Source organism: Amphiprion ocellaris, chromosome 18 (assembly GCF_022539595.1).
Source record: "Amphiprion ocellaris isolate individual 3 ecotype Okinawa chromosome 18, ASM2253959v1, whole genome shotgun sequence".
In the NCBI taxonomy this organism is placed as follows: domain Eukaryota; kingdom Metazoa; phylum Chordata; class Actinopteri; family Pomacentridae; genus Amphiprion; species Amphiprion ocellaris.
In genome coordinates this window covers 20,656,189-20,681,030 of record NC_072783.1, presented here as the reverse complement: position 1 = coordinate 20,681,030, position 24,842 = coordinate 20,656,189, and the positions used below count along the sequence as shown (strand labels likewise).

The window sequence follows — 24,842 nt, the reverse complement described above, 5'->3', positions numbered from 1 at the left end:
GGCTAACCAGGAAGTCCGTAAATGTCACATGACGTAGAAAAATGGCTGCGGTGCAGTGGTAAGATGCTATTTTCTTACGATAAAAACACCTCGTTATCAACATAAATCAATTATATCATCAATGTATTGATAATGTGCGGCATTTGAGAACATGGTCACAATGTAAATATGTGTAATGTGCGCTTAAGTGAAACTTAGCGTCCCAAATGAAAGGCCAACTTTTTTTTTTGCAGGTTTTCAACATAACATTACCAACAAAAGCAACTGCAGTTTTATTGAGTCTTTTTATGGCTGTGTCATGTTTGGCTGTAGTTTGGTTGTAGCCTTTGGAGGGGGTGTCAACGTTGCTACACAGGTTAAATAGCACTCTCACATACTGGTAGTTTCCATTTTACACTATAAATTATCTCTGGATACACTCCCAAATACAGGGTAAAATGCACTGCTAGTCCAAGGTTTTAGCATTTGTACATTTCTTTATATCTGTATTCAAAATCACTTTTGATAAACGTCTACTGTTGTAAAATAAAGTTATTTGACTTCTAAATACCCTGGAATAAATATGTTAGCAAGAAATAGATATAAGTGCAGATAGAAACTTGATAGCTTTTTTGCTAGATAATACCTCTATTTATAAGATAATGATTAGCATCTATGTGCAGATGTTAACATACAGAATTAAGTAGATCCTGACTGATTCTGTTGATATTTGCCTGTCACGTGTATTGATATTAGCATTAGAGAAAAAGATGCTTGTGGTAATTTAGGAATTAGGCCTTCAAATAGTTTGTCCTGCACAGCGACTCCCACTCCATTATTTACAATATTCTAAGCACTATCTGCAGCACATGTAGCAGAGTATGTGTCACAGCTGAGCAAATGGTGATGCCATCAGCATCAGCCTCTAAAATCAAGCAACGGTAGGGCTCCAGAAATAACACATATGTACTTTCCATTCAAGTAATAGTAGTGATGTATTTTTCAATAAATGACAGGTTCAGAGTTGTTCTAGTTTCAAGATGCTATTTGCAAAACACTCAAAAATTGTTGGCAGTCATTAATTCAGTTTTTCACTGTGAAACACTTTGGTCACCCTTTGGGCTGTTGTAAAGGGCTATAGAAATAAACTTTGATTGATTGATTAAATTCCTTAAAGTCGTAGTTATGTGTAAGATCTTTTTGCCTATGGGTGTAGTTTTAGTTTGAATATTTTGGGTTGCCATGAGTTCACATTTGTCTTTCATGATGACACCTGCTGCCACACACCTTCATCTTTGTGTTTAAGTAAAGTTCTCATTTACTAATAGGACATAAGAAGCACTTGCAAACAAGGAGTGCATCAGAGTGAATCTTCAATAACCTGGTTTGCTCTGCTGTCTGTCTGTTGTGTGACCAGGCGTTCCCGTGGACGCAATTATGATGCAGAGCTGCAGAAGTATCGCCCTGAGGTCGCTCTGGTTGAATTTGGAGACTACCATCCCCTCAAACCCATCATGGTATCAGTGTTCTGCTCTTGTTCAGCTGTATCACTATCATCTCTACAAATGCAATCAGATACCCCCAAAAAACACCTCATAACCCGTCATTTGGCTCCTTCCTTGCATAATCTGTTTTATTTAACACACACCTTTATAGCAAACTAAATAAATGAACACATGTATGATATAATTTTAAAAAGTCCAGCAAGTCTGGATGAAAAATGTAAAAAAAAAAAAGAAAAAGAAAAAAAAGTAATAAATGACCTAAAACATGAGAGAAATAACATTGGTATAATCATTTAAAGCTGACACAACTTTGACCCTGTCCTCTCCATTCAGGTGACAGATACAAAGACTCGTCGTGGAGCCCGTAAAGGCAGCACCTCCTCCTCTTCATCCTCTTCTTCCTCAGCACCCGTGGACCCCCTCAGCTCCATGCTGGACGGTACCGACCCTCTGTCCATGTTTGCTGCCGCCTCGGCCAGCGAGACTCCTGCAATGTCACACAGCAGCTCCACAGGGGTCAGTTCATACTGCAGACAGAGAAGCTTAAAAACAAACCTGCAGGGAAACACTCACATTAGAACCATTAGATATCACCATTATTAATGTTCAAATGCTGTCCAACATTCACAGCAATGGAGACAGATAACAAATTTGATTGTTGTGCTTCCAGGACCTGGGGAGGAAGAGGAGGGAGAAGGAGGAAGAGGTAGTGGGACCAGATTTTGAGCATTGGTTATCAAAGCGAGGTGAAATCCTGGCCAGGTTCACCACCACCGAGAAACTGTCAATTGTAAGTTACAGCAGCAGTGATGAAGTTGTTCTGTGATCGACGGGGCTCGTGTAGGTCATTTGACAGACTGTAAGAGCTTTTTAATGGGACATAGATTGCAGCTGTGAGTTCATTTGTGACAGTCTACTAGAGGCAGAAGACAGAAAACAAACAACGTGGCCCGCAATTATTCACTCTCCATTTATTCTATTATAATTATATTTCATTTTGTCAGTAGATTATCAGCTGGATTTAGCAGTAGATTTTAGTGATATAGTCAGTCAGAGTCCCAACCTGGACCTCTGGGCTTTAGTTTTTGTATGAAATGACTATTAAAACATTTTTTAAGTGACAGAGGTCAGTTAAAACGCTGCAAATGCAAAAAAAAAAAAAAAAACCTATTCAACAAAGCCTCAAAATAACCACAGAGAGATAGTCTGGCGATTTAGAGGGCTGAGGGATGAGAAATGGGATGTACTACTATTGATGATATATGATAGTTTAAAAATTTACCTCATGCTGTTATGCTATTTATATGATAATATAATATTAACAATAATTATAATCATATATAGTTTTTCATTTTCTATAAAGGTTGCAATAATATCATTAGTGTGATCCTTTTGGCCATAGCAATTTTGTAGTTAAAATCTGATATTGTGGCAGTTCTAGCATGGGCACGGATAACTGGCAGAAAACTAATGGAGGTTTAAAAAAAAATAGTGGTTAAAAAATGCATTTGCGTTGGTGATGAAGTTTTTGCTAAACGCCACATTTGCTAGTAGCTGTGTCCTGACAATCCTGCTGGATGTCTACAGCAAGCAAGAAAAAACGTTCACAATGTTTGTAGATGAAATTTTAGACCTTTTTAATATCTTTTAATACTTGGTTTCTATACACAGTCATGGTTTATAACACTAAAACCTAATTAAAATGTCTTTGTTGTCACAGAATCTCTTCATGGGCTCTGACAGAGGTAAGACCTGAGTTTGTGTTGAACATAATCATTTTTTTTTTAACACTTCACATCATTACCACTTTAGAAGCCTATAAAATGCCTGATGATATTTTACATGTGTCGTATTGTCAGTAAATCCTTTGATAAAATGGAAATGTACTGATCCAGCTCTTCAAAACCTGATGCGTGTTATTCCTCGGTGGCATAAACCTTAATCATAGTTGAGAAACGTTTGAATGAGCCACACTCCCACACTGTTCCTTCACATTAGTTTTGTTTGACTCAGCCTCATGTCCTGCTGCTAATGCACCAAATACACAGCTGACAGCGGCTCACAACAAATACGCTGTACACTTCTGTTTGAGTATGTAAATGCTAAAGTTAATAAACAGTGCACATTACAAATATACATAAAATGGACTGTTTGGGCTTTTAGCAGGCTTACTCCAATCCAATACCCTGTTTCTAGGCTGTTCCTGAAATGTGTCTGCACGATGTAGATTTGAATTGTATTCATTTTTTACATACTACTCTATTTCAAGAAAGCCATTAAAGCAGTGTTTTTTCGCTTCTGTCTCAGGAAAAGCTCTTAGTCCAGGATCATCAGCTGTTTCAGAGAAAGTTCGCACTCGTCTGGAGGAGCTGGATGATCTGGAGGAGGTGAGCTGATTAGACGTTTTATAAGCACTGAATGTCTGCTTACAGATGCAGATACAGATTTGACGTTTGCTTTGTCATAAACTTTAATGAAAGCGGTCAACTAGTGCAGCCTCAGTTTCCTCTTCTCAGGTTTTAGTATAATTTCAACTAAGCACAAGCTATTTTAGATCAGGGATATGGTTTGGACCTACTTATTTGTGCGTTCAGGGATCCCAGAGAGAGCTGCTGAACCTCTCCCAGCAGGATTACGCCAACCGCATCGAGGAGCTGAACCAGTCCCTGAAGGAGGCCTGGGCCTCCGACCAGAAGGTCAAAGCTCTGAAGATTGTCATCCAGGTAGTCCAGTGTTTGGAAACATTGACACCTAGAATAAAAGTCCAATATATACAGCCTTCAAGATAGTGCTTGTTCATTCATTGATAGACTGGTTGTTTGAATAAAATGCGGCAACATTAGCTGGTGTTTACTTTAGGATTATCAGCACTGATTTGTGATGTGTGTTCCAGTGCTCCAAGCTTCTGTCCGACACCTCTGTGATCCAGTTCTACCCCAGCAAGTTTGTTCTCATCACTGACATCCTCGACACTTTCGGTGTGTGAAGTGGCCTCATTTACTTCAGTTCAGTCATTAATAATTTGCAAGTTTTCTGACTGTGTTCTTCTTGTTTGGAGGCCGACTGGTGTACGACAGAATCTGGACCATGTGTTCAGACCCACGACCCTTACCAGGTACCAATTTATAGAATAACTTAACTGTTATTTATGCCTGTGAATGTGCTTAAGTTTATAGCATTTTGACTTTCTTGTCAGCTTTTTAGTTGACATTGCATTGATTGATTTATTGTTTGCATGTCATTTGATTTTGTTCCACCTCAGACGGTTTCACAGTTGAAGATGTGAACGACACGGCCAAGGAGACATGTCTCAACTGGTTCTTTAAGATCGCCTCCATCAGAGAACTTCTGCCCAGACTGTATCCTTCATCATCATCACGCAATGTAGAACTGCCTTTGGGAAATCTTCTCAAAGCATCAGGATGTGAAATTTATTTATCTCCCATTTGAGCCCCTTTTGTTTTGACTTAACATTTTACATTTACCAAAAAAAATTCTTTTAATGTAGCAGTTTTTGCCTATAAATATTGGAAGTGTCTCTTCTGTGAAAGTTTCAGTGGCAGATACTACAATTATCTACAATACATTCTATGATGTCCTTCATCCTCTACCTTTGTAATCATAATTATTGACACAGAGTGGTCTACAAAATAGTTAATCAGCTTTTACATTAGAAGGACATTTTGAGAAGGATTTATTTTCACCTTTACCTGGACTGAAATCAGACCTGGTTTTGAATTTAATGAACACTTGATTTTGGTTGTGAAAAGAATATATTATGTACAAAAGTGTCTCTTTAACCTTAAAGCACAGATATGTTGAAGCTGCCATCCTAAAGTGCAACCGCTTTCTCAACAAATCGTGAGTCTTTGTAGTTTCTCTTTAGGGTACAGGACGATGTAGCTTTAATATTTTTCAAAAACTGTGTTAAATAGCCTTTAGACATTACAGTGAAGCAATATAAGACTTATAGTACAACATACAGGTTTGTAATATGGAGTCAAATATTTGGATTGTTCCCAAAAAATTGATTAGAGTTGGTTTGCTGACCAATTCTGTCCATCCATTATCTATACACCCCTTAATCCTCATTAGGGTCACAGGGGGCTGGAGTCTGTCCCAGCTGACTTCAGGTGAAGGCAGGGGACACCTGGACAGGTCACCAGTGTATTACAGGGCTACATATAGAGACAAACAATCACACTCACATTCACACCTACAGACAATTTAGAATCACCAATTAACCTCAGCATGTTTTTGGACTGTGGGAAGAAGCCGGAAAACCCAGAGAAAACCCACGCATGAACAGGCAGAACATGCAAACTCCATGCAGAAAGATCCCAGGCCCAGTACAGGACACGAACCGGGGAGGTGACAGTGCTAACTACCCATCTACTGTGCAGCCCACCAATTCTAATACATTTGTTATAGTAAACTAATTCCTGACCAATGATGGATTTTTTAGGGTTGATACAGATTGCTATTTATCCCTAAAATTGTTAATAATTTTTACATTATCAATATATTAGCTAATATTCGTCCTCTAAATATGCATATATATGCTAGAATTATACTGAAAAATAAGCAGCTAGAAAACAACCTGACATACCACTTGACTCCGCACCACTGTCTGCTCAGCTGTGGTACATGCTCTGCTACATGTGCTACAGACAGTGCTGAGAGTATATAAACAATAGTAAACCGCAAGCATCATTTTCCGCATTATTTTTGTAAAAAGAGTTTTTTGTGTTTGACACATATCAGGGAACATGTACCCCAAAGCTGATGCATCTGTAGTAGGCCACTATCACTCAATAATATCAGACAATGAATATATCAGTTAGGCTGGACATTGAACATAGCAAATTGTCCATCCTGCTGAAGTATTTTTGCTTTCTACCTCCATTTTTTCCTCCGCATTCCACAGTGGCATTCAGGAGACCCTCCCTCGGTTGACGGCAATGATCAGAGGTATCGGAGACCCTTTGGTGGCTGCGTATGCCAGAGCTTACCTCTGCAGGGTGAGATGCGATCAATCAATTCATTAAATCATTTATTCATCCCACGTATTAAGTCCCTCCTGTTCCCAGCTGAGCCTTTCTCTTTCAGCTAAATCAAAATGTCATTTTTAAATCTAGGTGGGCATGGAGGTAGCTCCCCACCTCAAGGACAGCCTGAACCGCAACTTCTTCGACCTGCTCAGCACCTTCAAGCAGATCAGTGCAGAGAGCGTCCAGAACCAACTGGTCCTGCAGAGGGTGGAGGTTCCTGAGTACCTGACTCTCTACTCTCCTGCCATCAACTGGATCCTGCAGTGTATCGCCTACAGAGCTCCAGAGGTATTTACCAGGACTTGTTCACATTCAAACAGAAAGAGGAGGGATATTGGCAAAAAAAGTCCACTTTAGTAGTTTAATTGCATATGTTGAGCCTGAGCAAACATTTATGGAGCCACAAACTTACTAGAATTTCTGCTCTTAATGATGTTTGTGTTTTCACTTTAGCCTCTGCTAACGGAAATGATGGAGAGATGCAAGACGCTAGGAAATAAGTGAGTTTTTTAGCAACAAAATAATAATGAAAATGTGAATTTAATGTGTTTGCTTTCTTCGTATCAGTGAAAAGATTATGTTGTACAAGAGGTATATATGTTATTTTTCCTCTGGATAGTTTTCAGCGTCATTTCAGAACCCTGGTCTGTAAGATGTTTGTCAACAGTTTATTACTCTGCCAAGGAATGCAGCAGAGTTATGTGACCATTGGCATACATTTGTCCTTCCATCTGTTAATCTGTCTGTGTGCAACAGTATTAAAAAACGGAATGACAGATTTGGATGAAATTTCCAGGGAAGGTCAGAAATGACACAAGGACCAAGCGATTAGATTTTGGCAGTGATGCAGCTTGTAGTCTGGATCCACATATTTGTTAAAGATTTCTGTATCATTACGAGATAGACACGGCGTCACTGTAACTATGACAACAAGTGAACACTACATCAGCTGCCTGCTGACGATCATATGATTGTGATTCTGTTACAAATCAACCACTGCTGAGTTGTCAGGACTTATCCATTGGAAATGATACAAGGAACAATTGATTAAAGTGTAGACGTGTTTCAAAGTCCTATCAATTCCCGCCACCCGCTACATTTTTAGGTCACATGATTCGATATCTGTACATAATGTACACATGCATAACACACGCCTGTGCTCAGTGCATGGTCATTTTGTTTGTGGGTATGTCCATATTAAAAGGCCATATTCTATAGCGCTGTGATTTTGACCACAAATTTTTTCAAGATTTCATTCGTCGGAAATGATACAACGACTGAGCAGCCTTGGCGTAGTACTGCACTCTCCGAGTGCTTTTCATATTATATTATGTAATGCCGTGGGGCTGAAAGATCAGTTATGGCGCTTATGCCAGTTAGAGTCAAAAAGTTCCAAGACTGTACCTATAAAAACTGTAAATGTCTTCAATTTAGCCACCCCATGAAGTAGTCTTGTACAGCGATGCACAGCTCCCAGTGCTCCTACTACATTTAGAACACTCTGGAGCTGGTGATATACAGACAATGTCCTTTTTAACCAGAGAGCCATCGTGTTCCTTTTTCCCACAGTGCTTTGCTTCTGAATTCAGTTATGAGGGCCTTCAGGCCAGAGTTTGTCGCAGTCAGAGCCACCGACTTCATCAGTATGATCAAAGAGTGTGACGAGTCCGGCTTCCCAAAGGTCAGAGCAACTCTAATATGCTTCACCAGACAATATCATGACTTTCATTTTAAATTTTTACTTCTGACCCAGACAGTATGTGAATTGTTTACTGAAAATTGTTAATGTAAAAGTTGAGAATGGTGTAGAAGTTTGCAAACTTGTTAGGAATACAGGAGCATGTTCTGCTGTTGAGATCACTGGTTGAGATATGAATGAACGTTGAATTGTCGCCTCCTCCTCAGCATCTGTTGTTCGGATCTCTGGGTCGCAGTCTGGCCTGTGCAGATCCGCCAGAATCTGAGAGGCTCACAATCCTAAATGAAGCCTGGAAGGTCATCACCAAAGTCCGCAGTCCTCAGGTAACACCGAATCTAGTGTTCATTAAGACTGTTGTTTCAATCAAAATACTCAAAATTTAATTATGGTTTACAGGATTATGTCAACTGCGCTGAAATCTGGGTGGAGTTCACCTGCCGACACTTTACAGTGAGCACAGCACAGTGAAAACGCTCAGTCATTTAAAATTGCGTCGCTTTTCTTAACTCCGTTTCTCTTTTTTATTCTCAGAAACGTGAAGTCAACACAGTTCTGGCTGACATCATCAAACACATGACGCCTGACCGAGCATTCGAGGACGCCTATCCTCAGGTTGGCAGAACGGTTTATGTTGTTGCCTTGAATCTAAAATCCTCATCCTCTCTTCATCTGCTCTGTACTGACTCTGCTTTGTTTTTATTCTACATACAGCTGCAGTCAGTGATCAGGAAGATCCTCACCTACTTCCATGACTTCTCCCTCCTCTTCTCCATGGTGAGTTTTGTCAGTTTGTACTTCATAAAACTCTAAACAAGCTGAAAACGTCCTGTAATTTCCCCACATCGAGCCACACTTCCACAGTTTTCCAATTTTCTGTTCCTCAGGAGCGTTTCCTGCCGTTCCTCGACATGTTCCAGAAGGACAGCGTGAGGGTGGAGGTCTGCAAATCCATCATGGAGGTCTTCATCAAGTAAGAGTTTGTTGAGATCACAAGACGTGTTGAGTTGCCAACAGAAAAAATGATATCCCTCCTTGAAAAGTTCTACTTTCATTTTGTCTCCATCTGTTGTTTTACTCCCTGCAGACACCAGGTGGAGCTCACCAGAGACCCAGTCATCCTCAACGCCATGCTGCACATCTGCAAAACCATGCACGACTCTGTCAAGTGTGTTATATACCTTTAATTACTTGGAATGTTGCTGTTTTATTAAGCATTGGGGACTTTTTTGTCTTGTTCTTGCACAGTTATAGTTTGAATTTAAGTTTGAGTAAAAATCAGTAGTTTTGACTGCCTAGTTTTCTTCACAGTTTCAATTCTGTTAACATCGTAATCCATATTTCGTCTTGTGGCTGGTCTTCTGAGCAGCATGGTGACTGTTTTCAGCCAGTAACTCTTCTCCTTTTTGTCGTGCAGCGCTCTCACTCTTGAGGATGAGAAAAGATCTTTGGCTCTGCTGATCATCGGCTTCATCCGGATGGTGAGACTTCTCTTCTGTTGGTGTAATAGATTTCTTTATGGTCAACACATCCCATAAAACACTCAACTATTTCTCCTCCTTAACGCAGTACTTTATGATTTCATTAAGCTGTCAGTGTCTCTTCACATCAAAGCCACTGGTTTCTGCTGAAGACATGCATTTTTAAAATGTCTCTAGATAGATAGATAGATAGATAGATAGATAGATAGACACTTTATTAACCCTGAGGGAAATTCAAGTATTCAGCAGCTTACTTTCAACAAAAAAAAAACAAAAAGACAAAACAGGCAGGTTAGTAACCAGATTGACAATAACTATATAGTTTTATTTTGCAACTAAATTATTTCCTAAATAACACAGGCACTGTAGTTGTTAGCAAATGTAACTCAATCAGAAGTAAATCAGGTAGTTGTTAGGGACCATTTTCCACTGAGGATTCGTACATATTTGATGGCCTTGTGCACCGAGTGTTTATAGCAGCAGGACGGTTGATGTGGAATTCTCTCAGTATGTGTTTGTGTTAATGAAGAACATTTCACCCACTATTGCCTAAATATGTGCTTTTAATTGATTTTGGTCATCAACTAAGAACAATGACAATGAGGAATATGGTATAGTCAGCTCCACAAGAGTTTGGACGTTGACAGAATTTTCAGGCCTCCGTACGCCACGATGGATTTGAAATGAAGCAATCAAGATGTTATTGAGGGTGGACTTTCATCTTGAATCTGAGTGGTTTGATTGCAATAATGCATTACCCGTTGGCTTGAAGGGAATTGGACAACTAACTGCTTCACAGATATGTGTTGATGGGATCAATTTATCTTTGGGATTTGGAGATGTAAAACAATAAAAACATGGAAAATTTTACAAAAGCAGTATTATGTACTAGCATACTTTCCCTTCTAAAGCTTTTCAACCTCGGTGTTTGACAAGCTTCAAACATGAAATCTTTATTTTTGCTGATTAAAATTTCTTTGGGGCTCCGGTGTTTGGAAACGGATGTGATTTTGAAGTTATTTCTAAACTTTATTATCTTTATTTAACCCATAAACCAGCAGAGTGACACACAAGCTACTGATAAAATTTCAAATTTTAAGCAAATAAATTTTGTGAAACAAGAAATGTTTCCTCACTTTTTGCTCTGTGTCTCTGTTCAGGTTTCGTTTGGTCGTGACTTTGAGCAGCAGCTGAGTTTCTGCGTGGAGGCCAGAGCCACCTTCTGTAACCTGGAGCCAGTTCTGGTGCAGCTCATCCACGTCAGTATAAGTCTGTATGTTTTGTTTTAATACTGACGCACACAAACCGTCTTCTTTATGTAACCTTGTGATTTCCAGACGGTGAACCAGCTGGCCATGGAGACCCTGAGAGTGGTGAGAGGGAGTCACTCCCGAAAAACTGCTGCTTTCGTCAGAGTGAGTCAAACACACACAGCTTCTAATCACCGCAGACCTTCGTACATTCCTGCAGGAAGAGATTTCTGCGGTCTGAGAGAAACAAGAGCTTCTTAGAAAACAGTTAATCACTGTTGGTTAATGGATTTGTTTCTCTGCTTCTCCTGCAGGCGTGTGCTGCCTACAGTTTCATCACCATCCCGTCTCTCAGCAGCATCTTCAGTCGTCTCAGCCTCTACCTGCTGTCTGGACAGGTTGCTTTGGCCAACCAGTGTCTCTCCCAGTGTAAGCAGCTGCTGCGTTTCAGATTTTAAACTCAAAGTAAAACTCAGGACTTATTGTTTAAAGCTGTGGCCTTTTGTCTGAAGCTGTTTCAACAGTATCCTACTCTTTATGGATTCACTTCTTCCTTCTTTTTTCATTCTCCCTTCCTGTATCCTTTGTCTTTGTTTGTTCTCCTTTGTCACCTGTCTTTTCCTCCTGTATTTCCCAACTTCTCCCATCTCTCCTCCATCCTATCTTCCTTACGATCCTCCTTTTCTTCCTCCATTAATCTTTCTGTCTGTCTCTCCTCTCCTCCAGCGGATGCTTTCCTTCAGGCAGCAGTCAGTATTCTTCCAGAGGTTCCTCGCTCCATCAGCATAGAGGGCAAACTTCGTTCTTCTGAGAGCTTCCTCCTGGATTTCATCAACAACTTCTTGGCAACGCTGCTGGTTGTCCCGGTAACGCTGCATTCCTTCTCATCAGCCTCCCAGTACACATGTTTTATGAGGCCTTGTTGGATTCTGTTTGTTCATCATTTGTTCATGTTTTTTGGAAATGCAGTTTGGCCGTTAGGGGTTTTAACCATTTGCATCATACTACTTTACACATTTAATATGAACAGTTTTGGGCTACATTTATCACTGTGAATGTTACCACTGCTTATTTAGAACTTAAACCATCTGCCTTTTATAGATCTGTTCCAAAAATGTTGGGAGTAAATGTATTTTTACAAGATAGATAATGTGCAGGAGTCTGTTATTCTCTTTCCTTTCTGACACACCTGTCTCAAGAAATAAATGTGAGAAAAGTTTGTTTGTTTTTACAGGAGATGTACCACATTTATAATCTCCCCATTATTCCCTGGATAGTTTGACAAATGTGTGTGTGTTTACAGGACCATCCGGAGCATGGGGTGCTGTACTTAGTCCGTGGTCTGCTCAACATGGTCCAGGATTACACCTGGGAGGACAACAGTGATGCAAAGGTGCGGGTTTACATCAGCGCTTTGCCTCTGCTGGCTGCCATGAGCCAAGAAACATATCTCTACTCCATCCCCAAAGGTAACAACACACACACACAGTGGATATTCTTATATTTCACATAGCAGAATTACCAAATCATTCTTTATAGATCAGCCCTGGTTAATTTTTGTATACATTTAGATTAGCAAGTTGCGAATGTAGTTCATCTTCTACTCAATCACTTTTTTTTTTTGGTCAGTTATTGCAAGGTATGGAGGATTGTTTTTATGTTATGGCAAACCTGTTCATCAAAAGCCTTAATCACAACTAAATGTAGTTTTTCTCTCTGTGTCCTGGTCTCAGTGGACTCCAATGAGACACTATATGGAGGAGATCCCAAGTTTCTATCAGAGATCAACAAGCTGTGTGAGACTCTGATCGGACAGATCCTGGACCACCTGAAAGCGCTCGGTCGGGACGAGGTGAGGACAGAGACAACTCACTGTGACCAGCATGGCTCAGTTTTTTTGTCATGGTGCTTTCATATTTGTAATATTGTGGAAAAAAGCTGTGAAGCTTTCGCTGTAAAGAATTTTTACTCCGCCAAGGAACGCAGACGAGTTATGGGACACTCCGTTGGTTTGTCCTGTCTGTCTGTCTGTCTGTCTCTCTGTCTCTCTGTCTGTCTGTCTGTCTGTTAGCAACTTTACTCAAAAACAGACTAATGGATTTGGATGAAATTTTCAAGGAAGATCAGAAATGATACAAGGACCAAATGATTAGATTTTGAGAGTGATGCAGCTTATAGTTTGGATCCACAGATTTGTAAAAGATTTCTGTATCATTGCAAGATAGCAACATGGTGTCACTGTAACTATGACAACAAGTGAACACTACGTCAGCTGCCTGCTGATGATTGCGATCCTACTACTAATCGACCGCTGTGGACTATATGGGACTAATCTGTCGGAAATGATACAAGGAACATTAAATTGTGGGGGTGTTTCCGAGTCCCATCAATTCCCACCGCCCGCAACATATTTAGGTCACGCAATTCGGTATCTGTACATGACGTACACATGCATAACACACGCCTGTGCTCAGCGCAAGGTCATTTTGTTTGTGGTTACATCTATAATAAATGGCCACATTCTATGTTGCCATGATTTCTGATCATCAATAACTAATGAACAAATGCTGCAGTTCTAAAAAGAATGCTGCATTTCTGACAATGCCATAAGGGGGAATGAACAGCCTTGGCAGAGTACTGTGATCTCTGAGTGCTTTTCTATTTTGTTACAATGTGATCACCGTTTTGATGATGATCCAGATTTGAGGTTTCCAAAACCAAAGTTATGATGCTGCCTTTCTGAAAAACATTGCACTGACACCTTTTGTCTCGCTGTCTTGCAGCAGAGTCCCCGTCGTCAAGGTGCTCTAGCTTTCTCCCTGTTTGGTGTCCTGTTGGCTCACGGTGATCTGAGGAACAACAAGCTGAGCCAGCTGTCTGTCAACCTGTGGAACCTCAGCCACAAACACGGATACTGTGAGACTCGGATCTCTGTGAGTTGAAGTTTTACAGATTCTACTCTGTATTAGTTTTTGCCTGTCCTTGGTTCAGATTACGGTCTCATTAATCTGTAGGGCGGACTACATTTTTAGCCATCTTTTCCATTTAAATTGTGTCAGGCAGGAGTTGCTTAGTGCATACCTATCGTTTCAATATTTGAAGCGAACATTAGTTTGGCAGACTATACTGTTGAACCATAGAGTCTGAAGGGAGATAATGCAGTCTGGTGGATTTGCAAATAATGGCTTAAACTTGTAAAAATTACTTGTTTGGACTCTTTTGTTTGTCAGCACTGGCCTTTCAAGGTTCAGAATGATTTTCAAGAAAAGGTGGCCCATTGAGCCATTTCCAGCCCTTGAAATGTTAATTTTTACAAATTTGGAAAGAAATCTTAACATCAGCATTGATGCATTTTATCACAGTCAAGTCACTTAGTTTACAACTCACCATGTTTTTAGGTCTGCAGCCCTTCTTTGAACAACAGCCCAAATCACTCTTTTTGTGAATGATGCCTGACTTCTCGTCTCGGTCTGCTGCAGGTTCGGACTCTGGAGTACATCAAACATCAGGCTCAGCAGCCCGACATGGTTCATCTGTCAGATACAGTCCAGAGACTCGCACTGCAGTCCCGCACCTGAACAACATCCTCAGTAATGTTGGTAAAATAGTTTAAGTATCCCAGTTAATTTTTTGTAAACAAAACTAAAAAGAAGCACAAAGTAGTTTAAAAATGCCTTTGTGTTTTGTTTTGTTTGTGAATGCAATGCAATGATGTGAATGCATGAAGCGCTATTTGTGGCATATTCACACTACTTATCTCAGATTGCAGTAACTCTCTTGTGTTTTATAACTCCTCGACTCCAAACTGATTTATCAGTGTGTGGACTGTCCAATAATGTGTCTTCCCACCGTCTTAAAACCACAAGAGAGTCAAACTGACTTTCCCAGCAGCCTGAAACATTATTTGTTGGGGCAGAGCAGAGACTCCACACATCTTGTTATCAGAAGCTAAACATCTGTCCTCTGATTGAACATAAAAGATAAGTTAGTTTAACCCAAATACCCACTCTGTAGCATTGATATTGGCTGTCCATTTCTCTACCAATGTTTGAAATACATTGCATGATGCAATTAAAAAATGGCGAGGAAGCTGTTGGACATTCTCAAACTCTTCTCAGTTGTAGTTTATTTACTGAATTAGTGAACTGTTGAAAAGGCAAACACTCCGCTTTAGTTCTCAAAGGACAAAAATCATCAAAAACAAACAGCTGTGATGATGTTCACTGACACAGTAGGCCTTTGGTCACACACTTTATCCAGGTAATAACAGGACAATTCTGACTGAAGTGGCTTTCGGATTAAAAAAAAACAAAACATCTCATTGGGTTTCATTCCTTCCTCCTTTCACATTTCAGTTCCAGCTTCACATAAAGGACACTGTAACACTTAACACTGAATAAAAAAATTTAAGTGCGATTATGGGCACCAGAACACATTCTCTGATGTCATCCTCCCAGATGACCTCTTCAGAAAATGTGCTGTTACCAAGGAACCTAAAAGCCATTAAGAGTCTGAATTTCCCTTCAGGTGGTCGACTTCAGTGGTGCAGCAGAGAAGCCTGCAGGATGAGCCGGGCACCAGAGAGAAGCCTTGGAATTTTAACAATCATTTATTTACGTGTTTGCAGGTTTTTGCATTAGAATTTTAGATTTTAAATTTCTAATAATCACTGCGGTTAAGTCTTCAGTGCCTCATCACTGGTCTCTTTCCGACATTGTCAGCATCAACATTAGACAGATGCTACCACAGCAGAGCATATACACTGACAAACCAACACTACTCTATCTGTCCTTCTGTGACATTACACCAGCCAGTCCTGTATGGAACGCCAAAAAGGTCAATATTAAATACATGAAATATTAGAAATTATGAACCATGTGTGAAACATTTAAATGAACCAAAATTATGTGATGTAATGCAATTAATAAAAACAGCTAATTATTTTTATTCTCCTCTTAGACGTCATTTTAATACATTTATAATAGTTACCCCAAAATTAATTGCATTTTAACTATTGTATTGAATTATTTTATGAATTGGTTCATATTTATATTTCATTCTATTGGTTCATTTGTCATTTATATATATCGTATTTACTTTATGATGTCTATTAATATTGGCCATTTGGGACTTCCATAACCCAGCACAGATAATCACAAAAAGTACAGGAACATTAATTTAAATTGGAAGACCTCTGGATATTCCTAGTTTCCTGGTATTTAACAATATTTTTGACATTGCAGGGGAGACTGAAACCCTTTTTAAGATATTGAATCGTCGCTGGGGCTTTAAAAGAAACTGCAGACTGTCAAGAGCTGGGCTGATCGAATGTCACTACAAGGACAAAAAGAAGTTGAGGACAGATTGAGGTGAGCAAAGAAAGAAAACTGTTCTCAGACAGCCGATAAATTTAACACTGATCAACAGCAGCGACTGGATGAATTGAGCTTCTTAGTGTGCACCGACTGAGCTTCTGTTACATTATTGATCATTTCGAGGAGGATTTGTCTGACAGAAATAAAGTAGATGAGTAAGCAGCAGATTTAAATATCATTTGATAGCATGCAGCACATTGTTCCAGCATCTACCGGTAATTTTGCTTCTCTCATAAAAATCACTTTGCAGGCTCTTACGTGCTTCGAATAAGTCATGGCCAGAATTTGAGTTCTTAAAACTGTAACAAAAAGCCAAAACCTGGATTTTTTTCCTCACAGACAAATCCACGTGAAGATGTAAAGGAGCTCAGCAGCAGTTGAACAAGTGCACAATAAAAAGTTTGGCTGCTACAAAGGAGCTATTTGTATACAGACAACTGTATGTTCGCAGTCATTTGAACAAAAAAAAGACACTACAACCTACACTACAAAAGGAATTGTTTGTTTGGTTGATATTCAAAGTGCAACATGACCTCTGATAATAGCATACACAGACTGTGATGTTTTTTTAAGTCCATAAAACTAGAGATGCAATGCTGAAATGTAGCCTTGGCTAAAAGTACAATTTAATTTACTACCAAAAGAAGAGACTTTTAACGGAATAAGTTGTTGAAAAATGCAGCAACATCAACGCTCTGATGGAGCTGTGTGTGGCTGCATGACAAACAATACATGTCGAGAATTGTAGTGAACTGACTAAACCCTCTTAAAATGATGGAAACAACATTATGAAGAGGGGTTACGCTTGTGAGGCTGTTTTCCCCAGTTGGAGACTCCAACCACGCCCATCTCCTGGGAGCAGGTTTTCACAGGGAGAAGACAGTTCAATATCTCTTGTTTAAAAAGCAAACACCCCGAAACAGACAGCAAGAGTCCCAAACTAACAAAAATGATGGTTAAAATAAAACAATATAGTCTTACAAGAATTCAGCACAGGAAGAGTTTTGCAGTTTGGCGCAGTCAGTCCAGGCAGTGCTGTCAGAGATGTTTTGGCGGCATGATACTTGTTCTGATTTTGGACTGGATGATTGGGAGAATGGAGGGAGTCTTTTTTGTGAAACAGCACGCCTCTGAAAACACGGACCAGTGCCTCGCCTTGACCCCGATGTGGAGGTGAAGGAGGGAGGCGGGGTGGTCGTCCTCTTTTTTTTTGTGGTCGTTTGTTCGTTGACCTTGTCCCAGGCTGCAGGCTCAGTCTAGTTCTATGGGGCTGCTGTCCTCCTGGGCTTCTTCAGCACCGTCATCATCCTCACCCGAACCCATCAGGCTGTTCAGCAGATTTCCTGTTGGATGCAACATAGTGAGCGTCACTCTTTTAAGAAAATGAATCAAAATGAAGTGCATATAAATCGTAATCATTTACAAAATTACAATGTACTGAGATTAAACCTCTGAAGAAAAAAAGACAGTATTAAGACATTTATCAGAGCCAGAAACTTTAAAAACAGAGAGGATCCACACATTTTGAACGGTCCTTGAACTACTCATTTGTGGTGTAACACTCCATCATGAAACCTAACCAAATACAAGCCTATAATTGCGATATGTCATCAACATCTCATTTGAAAAGTGGCAAAAAAACTCAACTGTTTACTCTAACCAGATGTTGTAAAAATAAATAAATAAAAATCTGCACACCTTAGCGCAACCAAGAAGCAATTACTGACACCACTGTGACCAATAGTCGTGACAAAAAATGTCAAACTTCTGGCTAAACTGGGCCGACCTGCAGTCTGTGTTTAAACAGAGTCTATAGGAGACAAGTATGGAAACAAATGCATCGTCCAGTTTTTTTCCAGTTTTGGTCATTTTGGCCAGTGGGCACTGGCAAAAACGTTGTACGTGCTGATTCTAGGTTGTTTTTTTTTTGTAAAAGAAACAATCCCAATTTCAACTTTGTGTTTTTATGACAGTATAACTGTTATACTGCTAGGAAGACATTTCTGAGTTTTTCTACCTCTAGCCATGGTGGTGTGGTTTCCATGTTGTGTGCAGGACTTTATACTGCAGTAAAAACTGAAGCTACAGTGACAAAAAAACCCACCTGGAAACTGCTTGGGATTCAAAAGGTTAAATGTTGTATGTTACATATTGAATGAATAGTTTTTGTGTTCAGAAAATGTCCTGCAGAGATGCCACGTAGTTTAGCACAAAGATCAGACACAGCTTGGCTTGTACTGGAGGAGATTAAAAAATATGACGTAATGCTGTTTGTTCCAAATCAGCCGATTAAAGCTCACATGAAGTTTACAATCTCATGAAGTTTACAATCTTTGTAATATCACCTACATTTGGCACCCAGGCACATTTGAATTTAACCTCAACCCAACCAGATTTTTAGAGGAACCAGTATCTAAGTGGTTCATCTTAAAGGTTCCGTTTCCCACTCAGCATTGATGTGGAATTGGTTAAATTCTATTTCCTCAAATTAGCACTGCAGTTACTAGTATAGGAGCAGACTAAACATCGCCCCCATGCAGCATTATAATAATCCTCCAGCCATGTCAAACTGAAAAAGAGCCTTTTCTTTTGATAACTCTTCTGTTTGAAATCACATACCAATAATTTCAGTGGTATTTCTACTGACAAGGACTGGAAAAGACAAAAGTGTCTAAAATACTCAACTCTATAATCTATAAAGTCAGATTACATATATCCAGTGTTAGGAATAACCATCTATCCAGGTATTCTTTTGTTTGTATTGCCATGTTTTTCTTGTAAATATTAGCTACATCAATTGGTATTTAGACCTGTTATTTAACATTAGTAGCTTTCCATTTGAAGTTTTGCTTCATATGTTTGTTCTCATTTGAGGAAACTTGTAAGGAAAGGTTTGACCTTCATGTAGACTTAATTTATATCCTGAATTAAAAAACGAGTGATTTAATTAGTTAAAGCAGGTTACAGTCCAGGTCTGTGAAAGTCACAACTGCATCTTTCGCATTGAGACGTCCTGCATTTGATTTCTTTCATTAAGATTCTTGGCATTTATTTTTAACATCTTCATTAACTGCTCATTCAAGCAGCTCTATAAATAATGTGAAGAAGGTAAGACTGAAGAGACTTTTCTTAGCCCCCATTTAGGAGTCAAATATCCTGAAAAGTTGCCATTTATCTTAACAGCTGGTGAGCAGTATATGCCACCCAACAACCTCACAATTGAAGTATAAATTCTATGACTAAGTCAAAAGCCGTCTCTGTAGTAATTCTTAACATCCGCTCAAATGAAAAGTCTTGGTCAACTCACCTAGGAGGCCACCGTATGATGGAGACTGTTTGGGTGGAACACCAAAGAAAAGCTGTCCTATTCTGTCGAGATACTGTTGAGCCAGTAAAATGGAAAAAGGCGAAGGAAAAAAACAGAGAATTAGAGCACAAAACAGAAACTATGTATACTTGAAATAATAGCATTAAATAAATAAGACAATATTTTAAATAATACATGTTTTTTTGTTGTTTTTTTTTTTTAAACTCAAATAAGTTTAGAGTCAGAGTAAGCAGGCACATTAAACATGGTACACAGTGCCCACATTATTGAAAATCATTTACTACATGAGCCTGGGTGAAGAAAATACTAAGTATCAAGCAGAATAATAACACTCACCTCATTGTACATGGGGTCCCTCTTCAGAGAAGGCTGATACTGCTCACATAACACTGTGAAAACTGTTAATTTACCCCTAAAGAAAAAACAGAAAAGCTTTAAATACTGTATGTCATTATGTTAGAGGTAGTTGAGGTTTTAAGAGTTAAATACAATATTTTTCTCACCCATCCACTGCCAGCAGCAGAAACCAGATAAAGTTTAGTAGAGGCTGGACAAAGGGAGGGCCCTTCTCTATGGACGGGTGTTTCTCTGTGTATGTGCTGAACACCACGGAAGCGCTGTTTTTGTTCTTTAAGCAGAGGAACCTGGAGGGTTTGTAAGAGAGAGAGAGAAAGAGAGGACAGAAATAGAGATGGGACAGAGAATAAAGACATAAGGAGAAGTGAAAGAAAACAGAGTAAGTGTGACAGAACAGAATCATAGAAAGCTCAAAGTCTCTAAATAAATAGCTGACAGCTAGAAAATGGATATGACTGCAATGCTTGAGAAGGAAGCATCAATAACACATTCGCCTCTGCACACAGTTTCTTAATATTACAGGTTAACATAATTCTTGGATTGCTTGTACTGAGACTCATCCTGCCTTCATTTCCAGGTTGAAAGGCAGAAATTTCCAGTTTGGAAACATTTCTTAAATGAACAGTAATGCTGCTTTGGAAATTTTATTGTGTGATGATATAATCTGGTAATATTAGTGTTTCTAAGTGTGAGTAACAGTTCACTTACTGTAGGACGGCCTGCGCCACAAACATGTCGACCTCACTGCGGAAGCCTCGTGATGCTGAATACTCCACCAGCATCTGTGCACAGCCCTCCCCGTCAGACGAATGCAGGAAGTGATAGCGAGACTCACTGTAGTTTTGCTCTGAACAGTCAAAAAACTTACATTTTAATTGTTAACATTCCAATATCCACTCTGGGACATTCATTATCTATACACAGCTTAATCCTCTGTAGCATGCACACAAAAAGCAATATTAGCAGCACACCAGCTAGGGTGTCATTTGACACCTTTAGCACACTCAGGACATTCCACAGAGACATAATTAACCAACGACTGGTAGAAGGAACTGGCAGCAATGGGGAACAAATGTGATAAAAATTTTATTTATTTTTTTGGAACACTAACACATTTCATGACTGGGTAGTAAGAATGTAGTAAATTTTCTTCCTTTTTTTTCATAAAGTGTGTAATTTCAAAAAAACGCAGAAAGGACATTTTGATTTCACTGTGTTTATGTTATGCTGGAAAACAGCTACAATAATTAAGAGAAAAAACACAATTCTAGGGATCAATAAATACTTTCAGTTAACTAGCAAATGAAACAGGCAGTCATCGGTATTGGCCAATGAAAGAGTTAATGTTGACAAAGGCCCAAAATGAACACTGACAGATGATGCCTGTCAGACACAAAGCTTACAGTTTTGCTTTGAAATGTTGCATAAAAATAAATATGGCACATTTTACATTCACGGGCTGCACAGTGGTTTGGTGGTTAGCACTTTTGCCTTGCACCTAGAAGATCCCCGCTTCATGTCCTGGTATTCCCGGGATCTTTCTGCATGGAGTTTGCATGTTCTCCCTGTGCATACATGGGTTTTCTCCGGGTTCTCCGCCTTCCTCCCACAGTCCAAAAATATGCTCAGGTTAATTGGTGATTCTAAATTGTCCGTAGGTGTGAATGTGAGTGTGATTGTTTGTCTCTATAAGTAGCCCTGTGATAGACTGGCAACCTGTCCAGGGTGTCTTCTGCCTTCACCTTAAGGCTCATAGACTCCAGCCCCCCATGACCCTAATGAGGATTAAGTGGTGTATAGACAATATATGGATAGATGGATGGATATTTTACATTCATCTAAAGCATTTTATAGTCTTAATGTGCCCAGTGAATGTGTGCATCTACAAATCATCATATTTTATGTCTGCACCTGCCAATAGGACAATAAGAGTAGGCATCATAGTTTGTTAATCATACTACAGGGCAGGCTTGATGGTCTTCGTAAATCAGCCAGGGGAAAATTTGGGCAAGTGTCAGCATTGAGAAAAATGAACTTGAAAGTATCTGCATATCAGCATAAATCCAACATTGTGCATGCCTATTAATCACATTTATTATTACCAATTACCACAAAAATGATTAACTGATTACCTTTCCACAAGGTGACAGCCAGCAGCTGGTGTAGTTTTGGGTGGCCCAACTTGCCAGACCCTCCTGTGGACCATTTCAAGGCTCTGGACACAAATGCTACTCTCTCTGGAGAGTTCTGGTCCATCTGACCGAACAGCTTAGCAAGGCTTTCTGCTCCACAAACATACACAACCAACACCATAACATCAGAGAAGGTGACTTGAAAGTTGAAATGTTCTATTACTGTTCTTTTGGAGGGAAGAGTTCTTTGAATGCCACAATGATTTACTTGCTACAGTATTTGTCAGTGGTTATACAAATCAATATCGCAAACAGATCAAGCAGATTAACATCAAGCCAAATTATCAGTAGATCTGCAACAACTATGTATTATATAAAACACAATCAAGCACCCATAAATATTTAGCAATGCCAGTTATATCTCACTGCAATAAAGCAATCCATCTTGCTGATCAGTGCATAAATAATGTATAGATTATGACTTGTATTAACATTCTAAGATATAATATTCTTTCCTGTTTAAAGCAGTATTTATTTCATTAAAAAATCAGAAATTTACTGGTACATACTATACTCCTTAATCAAAAGTACCTTTCAGTGAAAATGGAATCCACTTTAGAAGTTGACATTTAACGACTCCTTATTCATAGATTCACTTTATGAAAATCTTTGGTGTACATGGAGGGCAGTAACAACAATAAAATCCCATCACAGCTGATGTCAACGTGACTTTCTCAATCACAATAAGAAAACACATGCAAAATGCACAACATACTGTATAGCCAACATCTAATACAAAATGCATAACTTATTACACAATATGCTGGAGATGAACTGGATTCTTTTCAAAAGGAACTTTAAAAGTTTTCCACCCACCCAATATGTCATCTTCCACTTTTGTCTCAGATTTCTCCAAAACCTCCAGCACCAGCATGGACAGATCTGCTGCACTGTTTTGCTGTAAAGCAAAACACAACCAACTTACTTTTTTAACTATATACTGTTATAAAAAAAAGTATTGTGAGATAGATCTCATCAATGTAAAATCCATGAATTCAACTGATGCAGAATCGTGTGCACTCTTAGGCTAAATCATAATCGTAATAAATAAGTGCAACAACCTTCAAACCCCAGTTTATATGCTGTTTGCTTGGTATGTGTTGTTATTATCAGTCCTCTGTACTTACATTAATCCTAATCAAAAGTTTTCCTTCTTGCAGGCAGACCTTCACTGTTATTCTTGTATTATATTTACACAAAGTGAGATGATGAATACGACCAAACTGGACTACTATCTAACATGATATGGTTTTTGAGAAAACAAACTAGAGCAGCATATACCTGGTTATAGCTGAAGAAGAGCAGAGCACCGTTGTACATCAGCTCCCTGGCCTCAGCATGTTTTGCCTGTGACATGTACCTATAGAAAAACAAGCATATCAGCATGACACGGGATGATACTATCAGCTTATCATAAAAGACACGCTCTTTGCTGGCCTCAATCAAGCTTATTCCTGCTTTCTCTGCACACCAGCTGAGATACAACACAAAGTATGAACGTGAACATGGCTTTATATTAACAGTCTTGCACACCACAGGTCAGCGACAGTAACCTTACACTGGCTATCTGTCATTTTCAGACGTCAAAATTACAACTGAGTGTTTGTCAAAAGGAAGAGCAGGCCAATGCCAAATAAGTAGGACAATACCAAATTAACCCTGTGACATGCTTCAATTACAGCTAAACAACACAGTTTGTTAAACTGTACTAGAGGCAGATAGTCAATCAATATGACAGCAGAACTAATGTGTTCATAACCCCATATGTTGATGCTGGAGTAGGGAGTTATGACTGTACACCATTCAGTGTGTAACCTTTCCTTAAAGAAATAAAAAACACTAGGTACATCTTCTTCTAGGCTTAGTCCAGTCTCAGAAAAGTTTGCAAGGTAAGTCTAAGTAGCTGTAAATCAAGATATTTATTTATACTAATCAAACCCATGTCTGGGAATCATAGCCCAGACTGCGGCGGAGCAGAATGTGGCTACCTGGCTATATGCTAACACAGCTGGACAGCCTCAACTAACATGTTTCGGCGGCGACAGACTTTAACAAAACACTTATCCGTTACATTGGGGTGATTTATAGGTTACGCATCTTTTCCAATAACACACAAAAATAGTCTGTCTAACTGTCTTTCATTGGCACTCTTGCTAACTCGAATTCGGCTATCATTAGCTTGCCATTAGTGCTGCTGCTAAACAGCTAACTAGCCATAGTAGTTAGCCGTCCCGTTTTGGAAGATTGAAGCTACGACTATCCAAGCAAACATAGGGACCGACGGGAGTGGGCGGGTCCGGTATGAAATTCAACCAATCAGAAACAGGCAGGTATAGAAGCAAGGTTGACAGCCGAATGATCTGGAACAGGCAGGCCTCGAAGCCGAATGACAATTACAACTGAAGCTAGAAGCTTTACACGAAGTCTTACCTAAAAAATAAAGTCCTGTACATCTGGTGTGCTTCATAGTAGTCCCCCTTTTCCACACTGGCTCGCAGTTTTCCTTCCACCCTCTGTACGCCTCCACGGTTCCTGGCACTGGAGCACCTCAGAGACTCCTGCTCCGACATCGTCGTTCCTCCGCAACAGCAGCAGCACTCTGTGCGACTGTTGACACAGCGAACCCGG

The 24,842-nt window shown here is 39.5% G+C and overlaps 2 protein-coding genes across 2 annotated transcripts; one reads left to right on the top strand and one right to left on the bottom strand.

The window, feature by feature from the left end:
- Positions 1-12: 12 nt before the first annotated feature.
- Positions 13-15,283, top strand: vps35l (VPS35 endosomal protein sorting factor like). Its single transcript, XM_023262085.3, has 30 exons — positions 13-58; positions 1,397-1,496; positions 1,818-2,000; positions 2,155-2,274; positions 3,205-3,229; positions 3,792-3,871; positions 4,079-4,207; positions 4,378-4,462; positions 4,543-4,599; positions 4,747-4,843; positions 5,298-5,345; positions 6,412-6,505; positions 6,623-6,823; positions 6,989-7,035; positions 8,105-8,216; positions 8,441-8,557; positions 8,631-8,684; positions 8,766-8,846; positions 8,946-9,008; positions 9,119-9,204; positions 9,319-9,399; positions 9,649-9,712; positions 10,873-10,971; positions 11,050-11,127; positions 11,277-11,391; positions 11,689-11,828; positions 12,266-12,431; positions 12,696-12,814; positions 13,746-13,895; positions 14,442-15,283. The coding sequence occupies exons 1-30, from the start codon at positions 42-44 to the stop codon at positions 14,538-14,540; spliced, it is 2,907 nt and encodes a 968-aa protein (XP_023117853.1). The 5' UTR covers positions 13-41; the 3' UTR covers positions 14,541-15,283.
- get4 (guided entry of tail-anchored proteins factor 4) lies at positions 15,056-24,832 on the bottom strand. The gene is made up of 9 exons (XM_023262087.3): positions 24,645-24,832; positions 23,496-23,574; positions 23,031-23,112; positions 22,155-22,304; positions 20,731-20,869; positions 20,169-20,309; positions 20,002-20,077; positions 19,645-19,717; positions 15,056-17,680 (listed from the first exon to the last, which is right to left on the bottom strand). Exons 1-9 carry the CDS (start codon positions 24,782-24,784, stop codon positions 17,589-17,591), a joined length of 972 nt encoding a protein of 323 aa, XP_023117855.1. The 5' UTR covers positions 24,785-24,832; the 3' UTR covers positions 15,056-17,588.
- Between the last annotated feature and the right edge of the window lie 10 nt (positions 24,833-24,842).

Coding starts and splice junctions, on each gene's coding strand:
- vps35l (XM_023262085.3), top strand. Junction 8,847..8,945: donor TCGAGGACGCCTATCCTCAG/GTTGGCAGAACG, acceptor TTCTACATACAG/CTGCAGTCAGTGATCAGGAA. Junction 11,392..11,688: donor CAACCAGTGTCTCTCCCAGT/GTAAGCAGCTGC, acceptor CCTCTCCTCCAG/CGGATGCTTTCCTTCAGGCA.
- get4 (XM_023262087.3), bottom strand. CDS start 24,784: ATGTCGGAGCAGGAGTCTCTGAGGTGCTCCAGTGCCAGGAACCGTGGA. Junction 20,078..20,168: donor CTGCTGCTGGCAGTGGATGG/GTGAGAAAAATA, acceptor TTTTTTCTTTAG/GGGTAAATTAACAGTTTTCA. Junction 17,681..19,644: donor ATCATACGGTGGCCTCCTAG/GTGAGTTGACCA, acceptor TGCATCCAACAG/GAAATCTGCTGAACAGCCTG.